The sequence below is a fragment of the Plasmodium berghei genome, assembly GCF_900002375.2.
Source record: "Plasmodium berghei ANKA genome assembly, chromosome: 14".
Lineage (NCBI taxonomy): Eukaryota > Apicomplexa > Aconoidasida > Haemosporida > Plasmodiidae > Plasmodium > Plasmodium berghei.
Window position 1 is genome coordinate 2495832 of NC_036172.2, and position 26466 is coordinate 2522297.

A 26466-nucleotide genomic window follows, 5' to 3' on the forward strand; every position below is an offset into this window, starting at 1 on the left:
AAAAATCGAATACCTGTTTAATACTATTATTATTCCATGCTAATTCAAGCATTCAAACTAATAATAATGTCTTTAACTACATATATTAATTATATATAAATCTCAATTAATTAATTAATAACCTACTTTGTCTCAATACATATATTACATAAAAATAATATGATGACAAATTATCTCCCGATTAAAAATGGGATCCAGCATACTGGTTGATGTGGTATATACATTTTTTAATAAAATGAATTTTCTTTTATTTTATTGTTTTAGCACTGTTTATAAATTAACTTAAATTTCAATAAGATTTCATTAATATATTTTTTATTAATTTTTATAATATTTTCGTAGTGTGGCACAATTGAAAAGATTGACAAATGTTTAACCATCGACAAATCATCTACAGGAAATGAATGTTCGGGTGTATTATACACTGCTTTTTGCCCTACAAATAAAGAGGGTCAAAAGGGACAATGTGCGACAAATGGTGATAAAATTAGTGCTGAGTTTATATGATTGTTAACGATGTTCGAGACTCTTAATGAGGAGTATCCTGAAAATGAAAAAGACAAATATATTGAATATGCTATTTTATGGTTAAGTTTTAAAAGTAATATAATTAATTCTGATATGTATGTTAGTACAGATGGTATTTATAATATTCTTGAAAGAAATAATCCCTCTTGGTATAATCAATTTCGTGATAAACTAAATAAAAAAAAAAATCAATAGATTTTAGTGATCACCATATACGTAATCTATATAAATTACTTAATGAATTATGTACTCTAATTACTAAATATAACCAAGATAGATCAATTCCAGAAGCATATTTAGAATATGCTAATAAATGTGCTGAAACATATAAAAATCTTGTTACGAAAGTCTCTGCGGTTAAAAATTACGATTCATATTGTGATGTGCTGTCTACTTTAAAAAGTGAATATGATAAATTTAAAGAAGAAAATAAAGATCCAGAATGTCAACTTCCTGAATTTGATGGAATAGAAAGTTGTAAGGATTTATGTAAACAAAAAAAACAAAAAGCAGAGATTGATAATAATTCAGGAGATGGACTGGTTGATGGGAAAGTGTATATAGATGGAGGATCAGATGATAATCAAAGAAATTATGAAGAATCAAGAAGTGGACAAGGTGCTACAAATAGTGTTCCAGGAGAAAATGACGCTCAAAATACACCAGGAATAACTTTTGATATTGGTCGGTCCGTTTTTACGAGCGTATTAAATAGAACTTTCAATTTTGCTGAAACATATAAGGAAAAAATTATAAATATCTCTAAAGGAATCCCTGGTGTATATAATAAAACATTAAATAATATAAAAAATGGTTTCAGTAAATCTATTAATTTTTTTAATGAAATTATTGGGAGTATAAGATCCAGCTCTAAAAAAGTAGAAATATCTGGTGATTCAGGCGATAAAAGACATGGATTAGAAGGCACAAGGGATAAATCGCCCACATCTAATGACTCACCATCGCCTCAAGAAACTCCATCTAAAACTTCATCACCATCAAGTTCTACGGAACAAACTAAAACATCAGAATCGTCTCAGGGCCCATCTGAAAAAAAAAATTGTGATAAAAAAAGTCAAGAACCTCAAGCACCAGTGCCCAAATCAGTGTTTAAACTAAAAAATCCAATAACCGAAGTAACAGGGAATGGAACAAAAGGAATAGATGTTAATATACTCAAAAGATACAAACCAATTGGAGTTTCAATTATAATGTTTTTAATACCCATTACTTTATTAATTTTATACAAGGTAAATAAAATAAAATTATGAAGTATACAATTTTTAAAATATTTCTTCACTATAAAATATTATATATTTTTTATAATTTTATGTTAGTATTTTTCATTTGGATGGAGAAAGGAATTGAAGAAAAAAAAAAACATGAAAAAGGTTATAAATATGTTTGGTGTAAATGAAGCGACAAAAAGAGTTATAAACACAACTGATCGAAAAAAACAAGTGCAAATAATTATAAATTCATCTACTCAAAAAAAACAGAATAAAAAGTTTACAAATTCATCTACTCAAAAAAAGCAGGATGAAAGACTTACAAATTCATCTACTCAAAAAAAGCAGGATGAAAGACTTACAAATTCATCTACTCAAAAAAAGCAGGATGAAAGACTTACAAATTCATCTACTCAAAAAAAGCAGGATGAAAGACTTACAAATTCATCTACTCAAAAAAAGCAGGATGAAAAGCTTACAAATTTATCTACTCAAAAAAAGCGGAATAAAAAGCTTAAAAATTCATCTACTCAAAAAAAGCAAGATGAAAGACTTACAAATTCATCTACTCAAAAAAAGAAGACTAAACAGTTTATAAATTCCATTTATTGGGAAAAATATCCATTATTAAATATACATAAACTTATGAAGACCGATTCTGTACCATTTGTTATTTTATTTTTGTTTATTTTTTATGTTTATAAAAAAAAAGGCTATTGTTTAGAATAATAAATATAATTAATAGTTTTTGTTTTGTGTCAAGATTCTTTGGATCTGACTTTAAATTCAAGGGTTTAAAATTCAGGGTTTATGGCTCAGGGTTGTGTAATATAAGAAGAAACGAGAAAAATAGATCATATTATATAAATATGTCTATAATAATTAATTTTGTTATTTGTTTAGTTTTTATTCTTAAAAAAAACAAAGAAAAGGCATTAGATAGAGAAATCACTTGAAAATACGGATTAGGAGTCTGATTTTCCCGATCTCCAATTTATAGATGAATTCGATCCAATGTTAATAGAAATTTCCAAAATACGTCAAACTAAATTAGATAAATCCTTTACCTGAGAAACCAATGGTATTATCGTTGATGAAGTGGCCGTATTTTTAAGAAGAGGAAATGAACACACATAAACAAGATAGTACCCCCTCCAATACCTAAGGCGGCTGAAAAACAAGAATTAAGGCCAATAAATGAAGAGGACTCAAGTAGGCTACACGAAGATGGAGAATTAGATGAAGAAGTTGCATCATATTTCGGAGATGGAGAAAATGAAAAATAAAATAAAACAATGGAATAAATAAAGGAAATATGAAGTAATATAGCCCTAAAAATAGTTATTGAAAAATCCCAATGAGCAAAAAGGGAAGCTATTATATATAATATATGTTTTTTATCGAATAATAATAGTAATAAGAAAATCATTAAATCTTGCAAATGTTTCAAGTTATATACTTTTTTAATTAATTAAAATTATACATGTTTTTGTTTGCCTTTTTTAATTTTTAAAAGGGCGTTTTCTTATATTCATGCTAAACATATCCAATATTTTTTTTTAGTAAGATTTGTTTTTGTACATACCATTTTTTTAATATGTTTAAGTTTTTTGTCATTTTTAATTACATTTGAATTCTATAAATATTTGGTGTGATTTTCATGTAAACTAGTACAATTAAATATGTTCCGAGTTTGTTATTTTTTTAAATTAGTAAACAATAAAACATATAATAGTAGCAATTTAATTTAGTGATTACGTCTTATACAATTTGATAGAATTACTATTCCCACTTAACTATGAAGAACCCAATTATGAATATAGGAATGTTATATATATTAATATTTTGTTCTAACGTTACGAAAAAAAAAATTTTATTTAAGTTATGCATATAAAAGACAATCATGAAAGAAAACTATGAATAAAAAACACATATATAATGGAGTCAAATGTGTTTTCATACATATATATATTACCATAATACTATTGAATCAATTAATCAAATGTAGTGTATCTATGAAATTGTTTATAGCGTTATTCTATTAATACACTTAAAAGATGAAAATTTGTCTAATTTTACTTTCATTATATAAAATATAAACATATGTGTATATTATAAAACTATACGCATAAAAGTAATAAATACTATGATTATAGCAAACGTATTTATCGCATCCCAATTATTAATTATTTTCGGAACATTCTTTCACAAATTATATACAATAATGCAAATAAGTCGAAACATTTTCCATGTAGGTAAATATATAAGTCTTCTATTAACAATTTATAATAAATAAATTGTGTTTATTTTAACATTTATATAATCAACCAAAGCAACCACAGTAGTTGTTTGATTTTTTATAGCAATCGTTGTCATAATTCTCTTCATAATATGTTTTATCATATTCATAATATATATATAATACTCATGATCCTCTTCATAATATGTTTTATCATATTCATAATATATATATAACACTCATAATCATCTTTATCATCAATAGAATCGTTATTATTGTTATTATTTAATTGGGTTTTGCTTTTATATTCTGTACCATTTTTTTTGGTACTTCTCTTTATTTTTTTGATAGCACGAATGATTCTATTTCTTAATACAGATAACTTAGATCGACCATATAAGAGAATAAATATAATAATGTATATATGCGTCAATATATACGTCACAAAATGTAAATAACCACTATTATATAATTTTCTAAACATTAGTTTATATTTTGTTTTGATAACTCACTTTCTGTTCAGAGAAATGTATTGATACATCCAAAAGGACATACAAGACAATACAAACTAAATATCCTCTTATTCATTTTCTTATTAATAAAAAGTGTTTCCTTGAAGCAGTACGCTTTAAATAATATATATGTTTTATTCTTTTTTAGTTTCCTTTTTATCTATTATTGTTGTAAAACAATAATTCTATTATTTAATATTAAATTATTAGAAATATGTTCTTATACAATTTGTTTAATTTTAATTTATATAAGCAAATTATTTGATATCTATGAAATTATATTATAATTATATATTGCTTCTATTTTAAAGCATCTACACATTTATAATCCTTCAATTATAATTTACCAAAATTTAATATTTTATTCTTACTTTAATATAATTTATTTTAAATGCATAAAAAAAATATATAACAATTTGTTCTAAATACATAAAACTGTATTTGTTCTATGCATTTTTTGTTTATTTGAACCATTATATTTAATATAGCAAAATTGTTTTTAATATTTAAAATACAAATAAATCAATGCACTGATTTATATCTATATAACATCATATAAATATATAATAACTGCTATCATCATAGACATAAACATACAATTGCGAAAAAATTTATATTTATGTTTTTTTCTAATAACCCATTTTAGTAAAGAATATATTATTTTAATTATAAACAAATAAGTTTATGTGACAAATTCAACCTAAAATATATTTTTTGCATATTTTTATATAAATAAGTCTTTAGTATAATTCAAAGGATCATTTAATAATATGTTTGATATTTTATAAACTTATATTTTTGCATGTCTACACTCAAATTTATATATATTAATTATAGTAATAACATATTATATACATATATATTGTAAATCAATATATTCAAATATATGAAAAACAATTAACAAAAATTGTTTGAATCTAAACGCGTTTTTATTTTTTACACTTCTCAAATGTTTAATATTATTTAATAATATTCTACATTTTATTTTTTTTCGTTTTTTTAAAATATAGTCTCCATAGATAGATATGTAACTATTTTATTTATATAATATATTTTTGAATATACAATGCGAAATATATTATTTCTATTAAAATCATATAAATTATTCATGTTTTCAAGTATACCTTGTATAAATCACAACGAATAATACATGTGAAACCAGAAAATGCAGTATATTTGATAAGAAATGCTTTATTTTGTCGTATTCATTAAATATATATTATAGTACCTTTAATAGATAAGCATTATATTGCCTTTATTTTTATAAATATTATTTAAATAAAATATAAATATAGCACATTAGTTATCATAGATCATTTCGTCATATGGAAAATATATTCTATATTTTTTATAAAAATAGGGTAAATGGGCCTTAACGTGGCTCCCATATATTGAATTCCTAATTATTTATACTAACAAATGAAATGGAATTTATTTATTATTGTTTGAATTATAAATTATCTTTTAAATACAAATACATATATTTTTAACACTAAAATAAAATTTAATTAGATTTATCATTACAAAGAATCGCCTTTTCTTTTATAAACAAGAAAAATTAATGAAAAATTAAATTAATAAATGGTACAGGGTCGGGCTACATAAGTTTTGGCATATTTAATAATGAAAATTTTTCTACATAAATGGAATTTATAGATTTTTTAGTCTATTTTTTTTGAGTAGATGAATTTGTAAACTTTTTATCCTGTTTTTTTTGAATAGATTAATTTATAACTGTCTTTTCAGTTTTCTTTCCAGAAAGTAAATTTATAAGCTTTTTCTTGTTTTTTTTCTCTTCGATTTTTTCCACATCCATAATATAAATACTAACATAAAAACAATAAAAATATATAGCTGTTTTCTTTTTTATGCATATACAAAATTTGCGTAATAGATATTTTTTAATTTTCTATTTAGTAGTTTTATTTTTATTTACCTTATACATAATAGCTAAAGTAATGGGTATTACAATAACTATAACTGAAAATGCAATTGATTTGTGTTCATTAAATATATATCTTGAAGATGCTATTTCCATATATCTTCTTTTACATTTATTGCAGAAGGGTGATGTTCAGTTCCTTGACCAGATGTTATATTGTTGGAACCGTCTGTGGGCTCTTTAATAGATGACTCTGGTTGTTTTACGTGTTTGGTCTTCAATTTTTTTATTTTATATTTCGATCTTTTTTTGAGTATCTTTATGAGTTTAAACAGCTTATTAATGCTGTATCCCGTTTTATGTACTGATAAAATAACAAATGGAATTGCGAATCCTCCTGAAATTAAACACAATAATACAACTGGAAAGAGTAATGCATGATTCTTCACTAAACGTTTGAACGTTTCATCAAATTTTGAATTACACTTGACTATATTATAATTATTTCCTGAAATAACTTCATTATATTTTTTTTCAAAGTTATTAACATCTATATCCAAGATATGTTCACTATGTTTCAGTTCTTTTAAATTTTCACAACTTGATATAAGGAGATCTATATCCTTTTTTACTAGCCTTTTGTCTATATTTTGTTCCACTGCTATTTCATATTCCCTATTATTATCGTTTTCTTTTTTCGATATTTCTAACTCGCTCGTAATTTCATTAATGAATTCTCTCACATCCTCTATATCTTTTAATTTGGATGATGTATCACTATATTCAAAATTTGTTTGGTGAAAGTTTATAATTTGTTTAGTATATATGTTTTCTTCTCCATCATAATTGCCGTCATTATACTTATCCAAAATGCTCAAACTTGAATCATAAAAATCATTTATGTCTAAACTGGCGTCTTGCATGTTAGGACCTATTATTTCTAAAATTTATCGAATTTTTTTGAGAATATATTTTCTTCTCTTTTCTTATATCTTATTAATACTTCAAAGAAATAAAATTTATATTAGCATGGATTAATATATTTACATATCGTCAAGCTTATTGTTTCTTAAATTTAACGTAAATCTTTTATAAATACATATAATAATAATGATAATAATAATAATAATAATAATAAAACTAATCCTAATGATATTAATAATAAAACTAATCCTAATAATAATAATAATAAAACTAATCCTAATGATATTAATAATAATTATTATTATAAAAATTGTATTAAACGATTAATTAAATAATTATAACATATAATGAACAAAACGCTTTATATTATATATTAATTTTTAGTGATAGGTTTATTGTTTTCGACTAATTTATTATGAGACTGGTTATACTGAGAATTCATAATTATATAATATAGGCTTGCTAATTAAAAAAAATTATTAATAAATTTTAATAATGATGATGTTCTTTAACATTATTATATTCGCTTGTTACAAAAATAAAAATACCCAATTATTTATTATTTTGTAAATAATATTTTAAATTTTAAAAAATACATAGTAAACTAAATGAAAGTATACCATAAAAAACATTAAACGTGTTATTAATTTCTATAGAATTATATAAAAATTATATTATTCATCAAAAATATAATTAATAATTAAAAAATAATAACGATATTTTTTTTATTTATTAATATAACAATGAATAGAGACAATACAAAATATAACAATTTTTATTTTTAGTTATATAATTATCATTATATAAGAATTATGGAAAAAAGAAATATAATATATTAGCAAAATTTTCCAAAAATCAATATTTAAATAAATACACGTTTTTTATATTAAAAATATAAAATTATCATCATAACAATTCCCCAGAAATGTAGATTTATTCGGCATTTCAATAGCATCTGGGGTTTTATTATGATTTCATGATATTACATATATATAATATTGAAATGATACTTTAGTTTATTTTAAAAAAAAATTTTATATGATCTTCTTGATATACTTTTTGTTTTCAATTGTTTAATTAAAAAAATGTTTATTTGTTAAGTATGCCCCAAAGCATCCATTTTTATAGTTCGATATAAAAACAAAAGAATCTAGATGCATTAAAAGAAAAAGATAACTTTTATTAATATAAAATACTTATTGTATAAACAAGATTGAAATGTGGCATTATAATTAAAATAACTTTGAGAAGGAATAATTAATGATATTTAAGTTTCTGACTATATATATACCTTTAGTTCAAGGAGACATTTTTTTTAAATATATATATAGAAAACTATAAATAAAGAAGCATGTATGTATATGTATAAACATTAAAATTTATTAAAAATAGCATTTCCACGTGGGTAAAATAATTAATTCCAAAAAGCAACACTCTAACCTCCAATATATCTCATATATATTCATCTATTTCTTTATTTTCCCTTCCATACCTTTATACAAAAAGATACTTTATTCGGTAATATATAAAATAAAAACGCCAAAAATATATATTTACATATGCTTGTATTTATTATACTTCATTACATATTTGTTTTTATATTCATATTTTTGTCCCCATTACCACCCTTTGCATAATTTATATAAACTTTTTCCTTTAGTAATATTACCATATATTTCATTTATAAGATCATTAAAAGAAAGAAAATATTCTTTCTATACATATTGTTTTTCTTTTTTCTAATATATTTCTTAGAACGTGAAGCATCGACTGAAAACATTTTTATTTATGCCCGAAAGCAAGATCATACAATGGAAACAAAAAGGAGAAAATAGTGATGAAGATCAATATAATAATGAAGAAAATAGCGAAAATGAATATACTGATGGTGAGATAACTGAAACAGAAGAACGTGAAGACAAGAATTTGATTGCTGGAACAAATTCCAATAAGTCTCCAAAAAATGTATCAGTAAATAATGATACAACACGTTTAGACAAAACTGGGGGGAAAATTAGTGTTATTTCTTTGATAAAAAAAAAACTTCTTATAGAAAGTTAACAGAATATTGGAAAAGAAGAAGATGGAAAAAATATTTAAAGAAAGTTGACAATGAATGGCAACTATTAAATTTAGGCATTGAAAATGTAATTAAAAAAATGATAGAAAGAAACAATGCTGAATTAGAAAAATGGGAAACCCAGCAAGCACATAAATGGCTCCACTCAAATAATTTATATGCACAATATGCTTTATTATATAAAAAAATAAGTACAGATATCATATAAATATGCCTTCAATCGTAACGAATACCATGTGTAGCAAAAAAAAACTAATATTGAAAAAAAAGCAATGGAATAATTGGGTACGAATAAAAGAAGATCACTATATTTATAATATTGAAATTTTATGTAATAAAGAAAAAAATGCTTACAAAAAGTCTATTATTAAATGGATAAATGATATTGCTGACAATTTTGTTAAGAACCCTCAGTTACGTTTATGGATTGAACAACAAGTTAAGCCTTTCCCACGTAAAAAATTATTAAAAGGATCAAAAGTAAAAAGTATCGAAAGTTCTAATATTGAAATAAATGCATAATATAGTATCTGTATTCCCCACACGGTGGCAAACATATATACTCATATATTTATTAATCAAACTAAAAGAAAATTTTAAATAGCCCATAGAAACTTTAATTATTCAAAATTTTTTTTAAATGCACGTTAAAATCTACAATTTGTTCACGGTGCATATATATATCAATCAGAAATATAGGAAGTTCATTCACATTTTCGCTAAAATATTAAACATTAAAAAAAATTCACAAGTAAAAAATGCAAAGTTTATCAATACACATATATTTTTATGTACTGAAATTAATTTTTCATATAACTTATTTCCTTATAAATTTATTTATCTAATATATATTTTTTATAGTTTGTGATCAATATAATTGATTCCCCCTTAATTCGTTGCAAACATGTTCTATTTTATTTGTTCATATCGATATAATATGGTTAAAGTAAAATATTTATATTGTATATATTAATATAGATATTGACTATATATTAATTCATATTATGATATATCATAATTATTTATTATATAAGATTTTTTAACCCGGAGTTATATTGAATTATGCATAACACAATATGTTTCTTTATTTGATGAAACATTTTATTTAATAAATCTTATTATTTATATCATATTTATTTTGATTTAAATCGTGTTATTCAACTGAACTGTAATAATAAATATTAATAAAATATAGATCGAGAATCAACAATGTAACATAATCTATAAAATATTATTATGCTTCTAACATTTTTTGTAATACATAAAAAATTGAACTATATATAATATTTTTTTAAGTTTTAATTGTAGTTATTATTCTCTTTTTGTATTTTATATTTATATTAATAGAAATTGATTTATACGCCATAATTTATTTATCATAAGGTATAATAATAGATTAATCACTATTAATTTGTAAGTTTTAATGATATGATGTATATATAAATTATATTTTAAAATAGTTAAAAAATAAAATATAAGTATATTAATAAAATTTAATGTTATAGTTATAGTAATTATAAATAATATGATAGATAACATGCGTTATTATTATATGACTATACATATAAACTAATAAAATACTCTACCAATAACTAATATTGAAATATTATTTTATTGTGAAACCTTCATATAATTAAACATTAATATTATCGAAAAAACACATAATAATGCATTATAAAGGTATCAATGTTATATATTTTTGTTAAAGATTCAATTTGGGATATGTGATTTTATATTATAAAAATTTGGATCCATGGAGAAAATGATGAAGACTCAATTCATGTTAATTGCCATTTTATTATTCCATATTAACTTGTATTATATTATTAGTTTTTATTGAATAATAATTTTTTAATCTAAAACAACATTATTTTACCATAGAATTAATAACATATAGAATTTTTAATAAATTAGTTGAACGTATATGCATTAATAACTATAACAATAGAATATATAAAATAAAAATGAACTGTGCAAAACATTTAGCGAATATTTATCTAAATTTATATAGTAAAAGAGAAAATATATCTTATCTCTCTTCTCTTAAAATGCAATATAACAACCTAATTAAACATAACTTTATATTATACTTTAAAATTTGCATCAATACTTATTTATGTGTTAATATTTACTAAGCATTTTTTTAAAAATAATATGCATTCAAATACTTGTTTAAGCTTATAAATACTGGTCCAGTGCTAATTGTTATTTTAAATAATGTAAAAGATGGGAAAATATATAATAAAATTATCCAACAGAGAATACTTCTAAATTGGGATATGCAGCAATAAAAATAAAGTTATTTAACGCATTAAAATTATTTTTTAATTTATCTATATTAAATACAAATAATATAAATTTAAATAATTTGTATAGAAAATGAGGCATGTAACTAAATTTGAAAATGCTATTATTTTAGAAAAAACTATAATATATATTATAAGAAACAAGTATACACAAATTTAATATATTTAAAAAATCACTATTTATATATTTTAAGAATTCTAATAATAATAACTTTCTTAATTTTTTGTATTTGTGTAGTATTTGAGTTTTATGACGTTGTTTGTGTTCTATATTAAAGCATATGTATAAGTATATATTTGTTAAATTCATTATAAAAGTATATCTATTTTTATAATAAAGTTATACCAAGTGTTAGTAAGAATAGTATTTTTTGTATAAAATTCATCATATATACATATGGCAAAAGTGTATAAGCAACCTTCTATTTAAGGTAATTTAGCTAACTGCCATAAAATAAGTATAATATAATTTTAGTAATACTAATGTATTATTATTTTACATGAAGTTAAAATTAAGAATAATATGTCTAACGAAAGATAATTTATATGTAAAGATCTTGAGTAAATATACCATATATTCTATGCAATATATATAAACAACATCACCCCCCATAATCTCCAAATTATAACAGAATTTCATTATAATGTCTTTTAAACTGGTATATATATTTTTTCTTATATTATTCGTATTTTGCATTCCTACAAATTATATTAATTTTAATTTTAGTAACATTTATATTAATACATTTTTTGTTTAATTCGTAAAATATATTCGTAGTGTGATATAATTAAAGCGATTGATAATTTTTCTAATAATCCGGAAATCCAAGGAGGACGTAATTCTATTGGTTATTCTAAGTATTATTGCCCTGATAATAACTGTGATACTGATGTCAAAAAAGTTATTTCTACTTTTATATTCTTAGTAACTTTATTGAATGGTGCTGATAATTATGAAAATTTAGAGATTGATAAAATGGTTGAATATGCTATTTTATGGTTAAGTTATAAACTAAATCAAAAAATACAAAATGGAACCACTAAATTACACGATTTTTATACTAAACATATAAAAACAAATAGTAAATATAATGAGCATATAACTAATGATTTTAAGATTAATCAGAGTGTTATAGAAAATAAAATAAAATCGATGAATATGAATATTAAAGATATATCTAATTTTTATGATCCATTTAAATCATTATGTAACATGTATATTGAAGTTGATGCAAGCAACCGATGCATGACATGTTTAAAAAATGCTGGAGCATTTTTTGAAAACTGTGAAAAACTTAAAAATACTTTGGATATTACTAAAGGAAGTTCTTATTCACAACTATGGTATAGTTTATCAAATGATTATGATAAATTTAAAGATAAATATAATAGTGTTAAGTGTAGTGATGTCCCATCACTTGTAGCTTGTCCACCAAGTCCAGTAACAAAAAATACACTAATTTCAACTGCAATTATATTTTTTGCAGCATCAATTTTATTGGGAGTTTATTATAAGGTAAATAATAAGGAATTAAAAAAAAATACTATATATATGTAAACATTAACAAACAACCGTACGCTTCTTAACATTTTATATTAGCATTCGTTATTTGGATTTCGGAGAAAAGTTCAAAAAAATTTAAGAAAAAAGCTAAAATCATTAAGAAGAAAATGGATAATTAGTATATGATTCGAAGAGAGTGACAATTTAAGAATAATAATAATTATTTATATATTTTAGGAAACTGTCTATTAGGAAGTAATTTTTGCATAATTGTTATATAGCTTTTATGTTGTGGGTCAGGGTTATCTTTGTGGAACCCATGTTTAGGGTTAAAGTTAAGTATTATATTGCATTTGATTTTTTATAATTTGAATACTAATTAAATATATGTTTCATTCTGTATGTTTAATAATGAGAAGTCCAAATATGCAACCGCAAAGGATACTTCCATTAATATGAAAAGGGTCACATTACATTTTTTCATAAAGTATAATATATATAATAAGTGTTCATTCTGATTTAATATGATTAAAATAAAATGTCTATATTGCATATATTAATTCATATTATGATATATCATAATTATTTATTATATAAAACTTATTAATATGTGACTATATTGAATTATATATAACACAATGTTTCTTTATTTGATGAAAATATTATTTAGTAAAACTTATAATTTGTATCATATTTGTTTTAATTTAAATCATATTTGTTTTAATTTAAATCATATTTGTTTTAATTTAAATCATATTATCAAACTGAACTGTAATAATATATATTCATAAAATATAAATGCATGAAATATCAATCGAGAATCGAGAATCGACAATATAACATTGTCTATAAAATATTATTATGCTTCTAACATTTTTTGAAGTTGTAATTGTAGTTACTATTATCTTTTTTATTTCCTATAAATTTGTATTACAATTAATTAGTACTAATAAAAGTTGATTTATGCGCCACAATTTATTTATAATAAGGTATAATAATATATTAATCACTATTAATTTATAAATTTGATAGTTTTGAGGTATAAATAAATTATATTTTAAAATAGTTAAAATATTAATAAAATTTAATGTTGTAATACTTATAAACAATTTGGTATATAAAATTAGCGTTGTTGTACTAATATATATAATATTGTATCAATGACCAAGCAAAGAAATATGTTAAATTTTGGAAATATATACAATTATATATTAATGCAAAGTATATAGAACAGGTATGTAATAATTAGCTTAATTTAACTAATATTATTTTTATTATGTTACTATATATATATATAAAATACAAATATATAATTTAAATATATTGTTATTACAAAATAATATATGTTCTAAAATACTTAATTTAAAAACTATGAAACAAGGAAATATTATACATTGGTTTAAAGTATCTTTATTGAGTGCACTAATTGTTTCGTTGTACTATACATTGATATACCAACAGCATCATAATAGTAAGAACAATCGATAAAGTATTAAATTAATTTGATTTGAATGCGTTGATATATATTAATTATATTTATTATTAAACTTGTAATAAGAATAAAATTGTATGCACAATAAATCAAATGAAATATTATAGCCTCCAACGAAGTATGCTTTTAATGTGTTAATATTAAAACTAACATTACCAAGCAAAATAATATTAATAATTCTATAGTTTACTTAAAAATATAGTTTATTATAAAACATATAGTACAATATTATTTATTAAAATTAAAAAGCTAACTATATATTTAGAAAAGTAATAATTATAAGTTATTTTTAATGTATACATTAATTGAAAGTTTTAATCGTAGAAAATATAAAATATAATTAAACTATGTAGAATAAGTAAATTTTATATGGGTACATATTTGTCTTAAAAAATAATACTTCCCTTATCTCTCCTATCTAAAATGTAAATATAACAATTTAATTACGCATAGTTTTTTATTATACTTTAAAATTTGCTTCAATACTTATTTATGTGTTATATATTTAATATTTACTAAGTATTATTTTAAAAAAAATGTGCATTCAAAGACTTATTTAAGGTTATAAATACAGTTTCAGTGCTAATTCTCGTTTTAAACCGTGGAAAAGATGTGCAAAATATATTATAAAATTACCAAATAAGGTATATTTATAAATTGAATTGTATAGGAATAAAGATAAAGTTATAGATTTATTAAAATGAATTATGAATTTACCCATATTAAATAAAAATAATATTAAAATTATATAATTTGCATAAAAAGTAGAGCATATAACTTATTTTGTAAATGTTATAATTTTAGAAAAGTCTATATTATATATTATAAGAAACAAGTATATAAAAATTTAATATATTTTAAAAAATGAATATTTATATACTTTTAAGGATTATAGTAATAATATAATTTTTTATTTTTTAGATTTATACAGTATTTAATTTTTATAATTGAAATCATTAAAATAGAAGATATAAATATATTCTTGTTCTATGTTCAAACATACTTTAAATTCTTTATAAAATTATATCCATTTTTATAATAAAGTTATACCAGATGTTAGTAAGAACAGCATTTTTTGTATAAAATGCATCATATTTATATTTAATCAAAACTGTATTAATCAATCCTATATTTAAGGTAATTTAACTAATTGGGATAAAATAAGTATAATATTATTTTAGTAACATTACTATATTATTATCTTATATTAATTTAATTATTGAAAAACTTAAATATATTTAACTACAAACAGTTGTTATATATAGGGTTAAAGTATTTGCGTCACATGTTGGGGTGAGTCTATATAAAACAGAATGATTCTACTCAATTTAGAAATCAAAAATAAGATTCCATTATAATGAATAAGAAAGTGGTATATGCATTTGTTAATAATAATAATAATTTCCTTTACATGTTTTGATATTGTATTATATTTAAATATCATTAAACTTTATTTTAATAAAATGTTCAATAATATACATTTCTAATAATTGTTTTTAAATGTTTTCTTAGTGTGAAAAGTTTATGAATATATGGGAGGATTTCCCCGATACATTGACCAATGATGGAAAGTATCAATTTAAAGATAAAACTTTTTTAAATAGTTATTGTTTTAACAATGAATGTGATACTGATCTCCAAAAAATGAATGCTGTATTTTTTTATTTGGTTAATGAATTCTTTGGGCCTTCTGGTGTGTTTAAGAATATTGCAAAAAGCAATATCAATGCTGTTGAATACATTATCATATGGTTAAGTCATATGTTAAACCTAAGGGATAACACAGGAAACATTCTAACAAATTTTTATAATATATATATAAAAAATCAAGAAAAGTATAAAAATACTATAAATGGTGAAGGTTGTAGTAATTATGATGATCTTATATATAAAAAAAATGAATTGATGAATATTACTAATGAAAAATTGTCCAAATTTTATGCTCCATTTAAATTATTATGTGAAATGTATTCTGCATTTGATGAAAACAAGAAAGATTGCACAAACTGTTCGGGAAAAGCTCAAGAATTTGTTGGTAAATATAAAAATCTTAAAGAAGATTCTAGTATTACTAATGATAGTTCCTGTAATAAAATATTGTCTACATTATCAAATGATTATAATAATTTAAAAAATAAATGTAGCAATATTCCATCTCTTCCAGATATAAAAACAGCACAAAATCATGTACAAAGTTCTAAACGAATCCCTGAACATACTTCTGCAACTAATTCTGTACAAACTTCTGAACAAAATTATGAACTAATTTCTGCACAAAATTCTGAAATTACATCATCAAGTTCGTCGATAGGAAACAAATTATTTACAGTTTTATCAATATTTGGTGCAATAGCATTTTTGTTGGGAATTTCTTATAAGGTAAATAATAGGAATTAAAAAATGATTTTCATTATATATATGCAAGCATTAACAAAAATATCATATGCTTCTTAACGTTTTATATTAGTATTCATTATTTGGATTTCGGAAACGAGCTCAAAAACAATATTTAAGAGAAAAAATAAAAAATATAAAGAAGAGAATGAATTATTAATATATGATTCGAAGAGAGTGACTATTTCAGGAATAGTAACAATGATTTATATATTTTAAGAAACTGTCTATTGGGAAGTAATTTTTATATACTTTTTATGTGGTGGACCCCATATTCGGGTTAGGGCTAAATATTATATATTTATTTTTTTATAATTTGAACACTAATTTAATATATGTACTATACACGTATGCTTAATATTGAGATGAAGTTCAAAAGTCCAAATATGCAACCAAAAAAGGGGCATTGTTATTAATATGAAAGGGGTTACATAACATATTTTATAAGTTATAATATATATAGTTGAGTGTTCATGCCGATTTAATATGATTAAAATAAAATGTCTATATTGCATATATTAATTCATATTATGATATATCATAATTATTTATTATATTAAGCGTGCTAATCATAACTATATTGAATTATGCACAACACAATATGTTTCTTTATTTGATGAGAATTTTATTTAGGAAAACTTATGATTTGTATCATATTTATTTTGATTCAAATCGCATTTTTATAACTGAACAGTATAATAATTTTATATATCATAGTATAAATTATAATTCGATTAATATTGAATATTCCTCTACGTTATAATATGCCTTCATGTTAATGGGCATATTTTTATTGTTAATTAAACATATTACTAATATATGATAGGTAGTCATAAAATATAGATTCATAGATATCGATCGAGAATCGACAATACAGCGATATCTATAAATGATGTTTTATGTATCTACCATTTTAATTATAAAATAAAAATCGCACTGCATATACAATATTTTTGAAGTTTTAATTGTAGTTACTATTCTCTTTTTGAATTTCCTTTACATTTGTATTAAAATTAATTAGTATTAATAGAAGTTGCTTTATACGCTTTGATTTATTTATCATAAAGTATAATAATAGATTAATCACTATTCATTTATAAATTTGATAGTTTTGAGGTATAAATAAATTATATTTTAAAATAGATAAAATATTAATAAAATTTTATGTTATAGTTTGATATAATACTTATAAACAATTTTGTATATAAAATTATGATATTATTCTAAAATTTATAGATATAAATGATCATAATATTGTATCAATCACTAAAGCCTGAAATATTTTAAAATTGGGAAACATATACAATTATATATTAATTCAAAGTATATAGAAAAAGTATTTAATAATTAATTTAATTTGAATTAATAATTTTTTATTAGGTTATATAAATACAAATTAACATATATATATAATTTAAATATATTGTTATTGCAAAATAATATATGCTCTGAAATAATTTAAAAACTATGAAACGAGGAAATGTTATACATTGATTTAATGTATTTTTATTAAACGCATTAATTGTTCCGTTGTACTATACAGTGATATAGCAATAACAATAATAATAGTAATAACAATATATAAACGTATTAAATATGAAAAAATATATTATGTTAAATCGATACACTATGTGGGCATAAATTCATTATATATATTATTAAACTTGTAATAAAACTAAAATTGCATACATACACAATCAAATGAAATATTACAATTTTGACTTAGTATTTTTTAATGTGCTAATATTAGAATTAACGCTATAAAGCAAAATAATATTAATGATTCTAGAGTTTACTTAAAAATATAGTTTTTCATCATAAAACTAAATATAGTTTATTATAAAGTATAAAAGAAAACTATATATTTAGAAAATAATTCTAAGGCATTTTTAATGATTAATTTTAATATATACATTAATTGAAAGTTTTAATGGTAGAAGAAAATATAAAATATAATTAAACTATGAAAATAAGTAAATCTTATATGGTTATAGATTTGTCTTAAAAAACATACTTCCCTTATCTCTCCTCTCAAAGTGCAATATACCAACCTAATACATATAGTTTTCTATTATACTTTAAAATTTGCATTAATACTTATTTATGTGTTAATATTTAATATTTACTAAGTATTATTTCAAAAAAATGCATTTAGAGTCTTATTTAAGCTTATAAATAGTATAATAAATACGGTTTCAGTGCTAATTGACGGTTTAAACCGTGGGAAAGATGTGCAAAATATATTATAAAATTACCCAATAAGTTATATTTCTAAATTGAAGTATGTAGGAATAAAAATAATATTGAAATTATGTATATGCAATTAAAAAAGGAAAAAATGCAACTTAATTTGTAAATGTTATCATTTTAGAAAAAACTATATTATATATTATATGAAACAAGTATATAAAAATTTAATATATTTTAAAAAATAACTATTTATATACTTTTAAGGGTTATAGTAACAATAACTTTTTTAATTTTTTATATTTGTGCAATATTTAAGTTTCAGGACATTGTTTATGTCTATATCAAAGCATATGTATAAGAAGATATATTATAAACTCATTACAATGTTACTTTAATTTTTATAATAATGTTCATATGAGTGTTATTAAGGATAACAATTTATGAAAAATTGTATTATATATGCATATGATAATAAATGTTTAAACAACCCCCCAAAATAAGGTAATTTATCTAACTGCCATAAAAAAAAATATAATATTACTATAGTAATAATCTTATATTATTATTCCATATTAATTTTAAATTGAAATTAATAATAATAATAATAATAATAATAAAAATATTTTTGTCTGCAGATAATTGCTGTATATAGGGTTAAATAATTATATTGCCTATTTTAATATATATTTATATAAATAATATGATACCCTCTTAACCTAGAGATTATAAATTATATTCCATCATAATGAATGATGATCTAGTATATACACTTTTTTATATTATATTTCCTATAAACTTCATTAAGTTTTATTTTAATATCATTTTATTAATACATATTTTTATTTTTTTTTTTTAAATGGTTTCTTAGTGTTCAAGCTTTGTTGTTTTGAGATATTATATACCCGAAGAATTAACCGATACTGCAAAACGCAATTTTCATAATGATTCGGATTTCAAAAAGTACTGCCCCAATGAAAACTGCAATACTGATCTCGAAAAAATTACGATTGGATTTTTATGGTTACTTGGACAATATTTTACTAAATACCCAAATAAAGGTCATAATGTAAATGATATTAAACCATTTTTTCTATATATTATTTTATGGTTAAGTTACAAATTAAATCAAAACCAGGAGCACAAAACTACCCAAATAAATGATTTTTATACTGAACATGTAATAAATAATGATAAGTATAGTAATTTTATAAATGATTCCAGTAAATTTACAAATCTTAATGAATTCATAGGTGGACAAAAAGATTTGTTGAAGATTAATATTAAAGATCTTTCTAAATTTTATAATGCATCCAAATTAATATGTAGTATGTATGGTAATGTTGCAACAAATACAAATGACGCCACCCTGTCAAATAATGCTACTAGTTTTGTTAACAAATATACAGAGCTAAACAATATATATAATAATGAAGGTGTCCCACATAGTCAAATATTGTCTGCTTTATCAACTGATTATAATAATTTAAAAAATAAATGTAAAAATTGTCCATCCCTTCCAGAGATAAGTACACCACAAATTACTATAAAAGATCCTAAACAAACTACTGTAATAAGATATGAAAATAATTTTGAACAAATTTCTGCACAAACACCTAGAGTTACATCAAGTTCGCCGATAGGAAACAAATTATTTACAGTTTTATCGATATTTGGTGCAATAGCATTTTTTTTAGGAATCTTCTATAAGGTAAATAATAAGGAATTTAAAAATAATTTTCATTATATATATGGAAACGTTAACAAAAAAATCATACTTTTACCGTTTTTATATTAGTATTCGTTATTTGGATTTCGGAAACGAGCTCAAAAACAATATTTAAGAGAAAAAATAAAAAATATAAAGAAGAGAATGAATCATTAATATATGATTCGAAAAGAGTAACAACTTCAGGAATAGTAATAATGATTCATATATCTAAGAATCAGTCTATTTGGAAATAAGTAATTTTTGCATGTTTATATAGTTTTTATATCGTGGGTCAGGGTTATGTCTATAGAACCCATATTCGGGTTAGGGTTAAGTATCATATTGTATTAATTTTTTATAATTTAACCACTAATTAAATATATGTTTCATTCCGTATGTGTAATCACAAGCTGAAGTATAAATATGCAACCGAAAAAGGGGTACTTCCATTAATATGAAAAGGGCCCCATAACATCTTCTCCATAAGTTATAATATATATAATAACTATTCATACCGATTTAATATGATTAAAATAAAATGTATATATTGCATATATTAATATAGATATTAACTATATATGAAGTCGTATTATGGAATATCATAATTGCCTATTATATAAGCCTTGATAACCCAGAGATATATTGAATTATGCATACATAATATCTTTCTTTATTTTATGAAAATTTTATTTAGTAGAATTTATGATTTATATCATATTTATTTTTAAATCGTGCTATCCAAATGAACTGTAATAATAGATAATCATAAAATATAGATGTATGGAATATCGATCGAAAATCGACAATACAACGCTATCTATAAAAGACATTTTATGCATCTAAAATTTTTAATAACACAATAAAAAATTACATTACATATGTGTATACAATTCTTTTAATTTTTTATTATATATAGTATCATTTTATGTTAAAGTTTTAATTAATATTGATAGAAATACCTATATATACATTGATTTATTTACTATAAAGGTATAATATTAGTTAATAACTATTAATTTTTAAACTTTATAGTTTTGAGGTATAAATATATTATATTTAAAATAGTTAAAAAATAAAAAATAAGCATATTAATAAAATTACATATTTTGTTTTAACAATTATAAATAATATAGTCGATATAATGTATTATTATTATATGCCTATACATATAATATAATAAAATACTCTACTAATAACTAATACTAAATATTATTTTATTGTGGAAGCTTCATATAATTAAATATTATTTTTTCGAAAAGACACATAATAATACATTATAAAGGTATAATTTTTATATATTTGTTAAAGATCCATTTTGGGATATGTGGTTTTATATTCTAAAAAACTGGATAAATGAAGAAAGTGCTAAAGACACAATTAATGTTAAATGCCATTTTATTATTCCATATTAACGCGTATTATATTATCATTGTTTAATGAATCATCATTTTAAAATTTAAAATAGCACTGTTTTATCATAAAATTAATAAAATATAGAATTTTTAATAAATTATTTGAATGTATATCATTGATAACTATACCAATAAAATATATAAAACTATACAATTCAGAACATTTGGCGGATATTTATCTTAATTTATATATTAAAGAGAAAATATATCTTATCTCTCTCCTCTTAAAGTGCAGCATAACAATTTAATCAAACATAGTTTTCTATTATACTTTAAAATTTGCATCAATAGTTATTTATGTGCTAATATTTACTATATATTATTTTAAAAGCAATTTACATTCAAAGGGTTATTTAAGCTTGTAAATAGTATAATAAATACGGTTTCAGTGCTAATTGCCGTTTTAAACCATGGGAAAGGTGTGCAGCATGTATTATAAAATTACCCAATAAGGTATATTTTAAAATTGATGTATGTATTAATAAAATTAGAGCTATTGAATTTATTAAAATGGATTATGGATTTATCCATATTAAATAAAAATAATATTAAAATTATGTATATGCAATTAAAAAAGGGAACAATGCAACTTATTTTATAAATGTTATAATTTTAGAAAAAACAGTATTATACATTATAAGAAAAAAATATATAAAAATTTAATATATTTTAAAAAACGATTATTTATATACTTTTAAGGATTATAGTAATAATAGAACTTTTTATTTGTTAGATATATACAGTATTTAAGTTTTAGAAGGGTAATCATTAAAACATAAGATATAAATATATTCCTTTTCTATGTTCAAGCATAAATATAAGGAAATATACTTTAAATTCTTTATAAAAGTATGTTAATTTTTATAATAAAGTTATACCAGATGTTAGTGTGAGTAGCATTTTTTGTATAAAATCCATTATATATATATATTTAATTAAATGTATTAAGTGACCCTCTATTTAAGGTAATTTAGCTAATTATAATAAACAGGAATAGAACGTTTCTTTACTAATAATATTGATTTATTATGCATAATAATTTAATTATTAAAAAACTATAATAAATTTAACTACAAACAGTTGTTATATATAGGGTTAAAGCATTTGCGTCACATATTGGGGATAAGATATATCAAACAACATGATTCTACCCAATTTACAAATCAAAAATAAAATTTGTTCACAATGAATAAGGATGTGGTATATGCATTTTTTAATACTAATAATTTCCTTTACATTTTTTGATATTGTATTATATATATCATTAAACTTTATTTTAATAAAATTTTCAACAATGCATATTTATAATAATTTTTTTAAACGTTTATTTAGTGTAGTAACTTCCTTTATCTAACGACGAATTTAAAATATGATTCGAGTAATAAAAACTATCAAATTATTAATGGTGATCATTTGAAAAAGCATTGTGATAACGAAAATTGTGGGAGTGATCTCGAAAAAATTAGTGCTGGATGTTTATATTTTTTTAATGAATTCTTTGGGAGTTCTTCTGTGTTTGAGTCGGTTGCAAAAAATAACATCAATATTGTTGATTACATTATAATATGGTTAAGTTATATGTTAAACCTAAAGGAAAATGAAGGAAGCGAAAGTCTAACTTATTTTAATAATATATATATAAATAATGATAAGTATAAAAATTCTATAATTTATATTAAGGATTATAATAATTATAAGGATCTTATAGATAAAAATCATGATTTGACGAAAGTGGATATTAAAGATATATCTAAATTTTATGATTCTTTTATATTATTATGTGAAATGTATACTGCATTTGATGAGGACACGTCAAATTGCACAAAATGTTCGGAAAAAGCTAATCAATTTGTTCAAAAATATAAAGAACTTAATAATAATAAAGGCAGTTCCTATAATAAAATATTGTCTACATTATCAACTGATTATAATAATTTAAAAAATAAATGTAGCAATATTGCATCTTTTCCAGAGATAAACACATCAACAAATATTGAAAAAAGTCCTGAACAAGCTTCTGTACAAAATTCTACACAAACATCTGAAGTTACATCATTAAGTTCGTCGATAGGAAACAAATTAATTCCAGTTTTATCGATATTTGGTGCAATAGCATTTTTTTTAGGAATTGGATATAAGGTAAATAATAAGCCAATTAAAATATATTCAACAAGTAATTTATGAATATAAGTAAATTATACATTTTTTTTAATTTTTATATTAGTATTCATTATTTAAGTCTCGAAAACGATCTCGAAAACAGCATTTAAGAGAAAGGCCAAAAAAATAAAGAAGAAACTGGACAATTAATATAAGATTCGAAAAGAGTGACAAGTTCAGGAATAGTAATAATGATTGATATATGTTAAGAAATTGTCTATTTCGAAGTAATTTTTTACCATAATTTTTATATAGTTTTTATGTTATGGGTTAGGGTTATGTTTATGGGATCCACATTTGGGTTATAGTTAAGTATTACATTGCATTTAATTTTGTATAATTTGAACACTAATTAAACATATATACTATATCCGTATGTTTAATCTCGAGCTGAAGCCTAAATATGCAACCCAAAAGTGGATATAACCATTAATGTAAAAGGGGCTGTATAACATATTTTCCATAAATTATAATATATATAATTGAGTGTTCATGCCTATTTAATATGATTAAAAAAAATGTCTATATTGTATATATTAATATAGATATTGACTATATATGAAGTCGTATTATGGAATACCATAATTTCCTATTATATAAAGCTTGTTACCCCAGAGCTATATTGAATTATATATATTATAATATGTTTCTTTATTTGATGAACATTTTATTTAGTAAAACTTACAACTTGTATCATATTTATGTTGATTCAAATCGCATTTTTATAACCGAACAGTATAATATTATTATATATGAAGGTATAAATTATAATTATATTCATTTGGTACAATTGTCTACACTACAATATATATTCATATTAATATGTGTTTTTAAGATTAATTAAACATATTACCAATATATAATAAATATTCATGATTCATAAAATATAGATTCATAAAATATCGATCGATATTCGACAATACAACGTTATTTATAAAAGGTATTTTATGCATCTAACATTTTAGTAATACATAAAAAATAGACTATAAATGTATATATAATAAATTTATAAATTATAAATATATATAATACTCACTTTTTTCATATAAGCAATTTACATTTATGTTAAAATTATAATTTATATTGATATAAATAGTTCTCTATATGTTAATTTATTTACTATAAAGGTATAATAATATATTAATCAGTATTAGTTTTTAAACATTATATTTTTGAGGTATATATAATTGGAAAAATATATTTAAAATAGTTAAAAAATAAAATATAAATATATTAATAAAATTTAATGTTATATTTTGCTATAATATTTATAAACAACATGGTATATAAAATTAACGTTGTTGTTCTAATATATATAATATTGTACCAATGACTAAAACTGAAATATGTTAAATTTGGGAAACATATAAAATTATATATTAACGCAAAGTATATATAAAAAGTATGTAATAATTAATTTAATTTGAACTAATAATATTTTTATTATGTTATATATATATACAAATTCGCAGATATGTAATTTAAATATAATGTTTTTACAAAATAATATAAATGCTCTTAAATACTTGATTTAAAAACTATGAAACACGGGAATATTATACATTGATTTAAAGTATTTTTATTAAGCACACTAATTATTACGTCGTACTATACAGTGATATAGCAGTAACAATAGATAAAAGCATTAAATACGAACAAATTATTAAATTCATTTGATTCGAATACGTTGATATATATTAATTATATATATTATTAAACTTATAATCATATTAAAATTATATGCACAAAACATCAAATGAAATATTATAATACTTATTTAAGTAATCTTTAATGCAATAATATTAGAATTAACATTACCAAACAAAATAATATTAATAATTCTATAGCCTTCTTAAAAATATTGTTTTTCATCATAAAGCTAAATATCGTTTATTATAAAACTTGT

General features: G+C 21.2%; 6 protein-coding genes and 1 pseudogene across 6 annotated transcripts, besides 1 other annotated feature; 6 read left to right on the forward strand and 1 right to left on the reverse strand.

Moving 5' to 3' along the window:
* Positions 1 to 400: 400 nt before the first annotated feature.
* Positions 401 to 2486, forward strand: PBANKA_1465821 (BIR protein; the record flags this gene model as incomplete). Its single annotated transcript, XM_034568048.1, has 3 exons — positions 401 to 497; positions 724 to 1778; positions 1866 to 2486. 3 exons carry the CDS (start codon positions 401 to 403, stop codon positions 2484 to 2486), a joined length of 1773 nt encoding a protein of 590 aa, XP_034424485.1.
* Positions 2487 to 6536: 4050 nt separating this feature from the next.
* On the reverse strand, positions 6537 to 7313 carry PBANKA_1465841 (fam-b protein; the record flags this gene model as incomplete). Its single annotated transcript, XM_034568049.1, has 1 exon — positions 6537 to 7313. One exon carries the CDS (start codon positions 7311 to 7313, stop codon positions 6537 to 6539), a length of 777 nt encoding a protein of 258 aa, XP_034424486.1.
* Positions 7314 to 8706: 1393 nt separating this feature from the next.
* PBANKA_1465861 lies at positions 8707 to 9916 on the forward strand (annotated as a pseudogene).
* Positions 8707 to 9916: a sequence feature (tryptophan-rich protein, pseudogene;~tryptophan-rich antigen, pseudogene).
* Positions 9917 to 12344: 2428 nt separating this feature from the next.
* PBANKA_1465881 (BIR protein) lies at positions 12345 to 13390 on the forward strand (the record flags this gene model as incomplete). The annotated part of the gene is made up of 3 exons (XM_034568050.1): positions 12345 to 12359; positions 12479 to 13216; positions 13301 to 13390. 3 exons carry the CDS (start codon positions 12345 to 12347, stop codon positions 13388 to 13390), a joined length of 843 nt encoding a protein of 280 aa, XP_034424487.1.
* Positions 13391 to 16053: 2663 nt separating this feature from the next.
* On the forward strand, positions 16054 to 17250 carry PBANKA_1465921 (BIR protein; the record flags this gene model as incomplete). The annotated part of the gene is made up of 3 exons (XM_034568052.1): positions 16054 to 16068; positions 16209 to 17075; positions 17164 to 17250. The coding sequence occupies 3 exons, from the start codon at positions 16054 to 16056 to the stop codon at positions 17248 to 17250; spliced, it is 969 nt and encodes a 322-aa protein (XP_034424488.1).
* Positions 17251 to 20025: 2775 nt separating this feature from the next.
* On the forward strand, positions 20026 to 21162 carry PBANKA_1466000 (BIR protein; the record flags this gene model as incomplete). The annotated part of the gene is made up of 3 exons (XM_034568053.1): positions 20026 to 20040; positions 20149 to 20988; positions 21076 to 21162. The coding sequence occupies 3 exons, from the start codon at positions 20026 to 20028 to the stop codon at positions 21160 to 21162; spliced, it is 942 nt and encodes a 313-aa protein (XP_034424489.1).
* Positions 21163 to 23585: 2423 nt separating this feature from the next.
* Positions 23586 to 24690, forward strand: PBANKA_1466100 (BIR protein; the record flags this gene model as incomplete). Its single annotated transcript, XM_034568054.1, has 3 exons — positions 23586 to 23600; positions 23733 to 24539; positions 24625 to 24690. The coding sequence occupies 3 exons, from the start codon at positions 23586 to 23588 to the stop codon at positions 24688 to 24690; spliced, it is 888 nt and encodes a 295-aa protein (XP_034424490.1).
* Positions 24691 to 26466: the final 1776 nt, after the last annotated feature.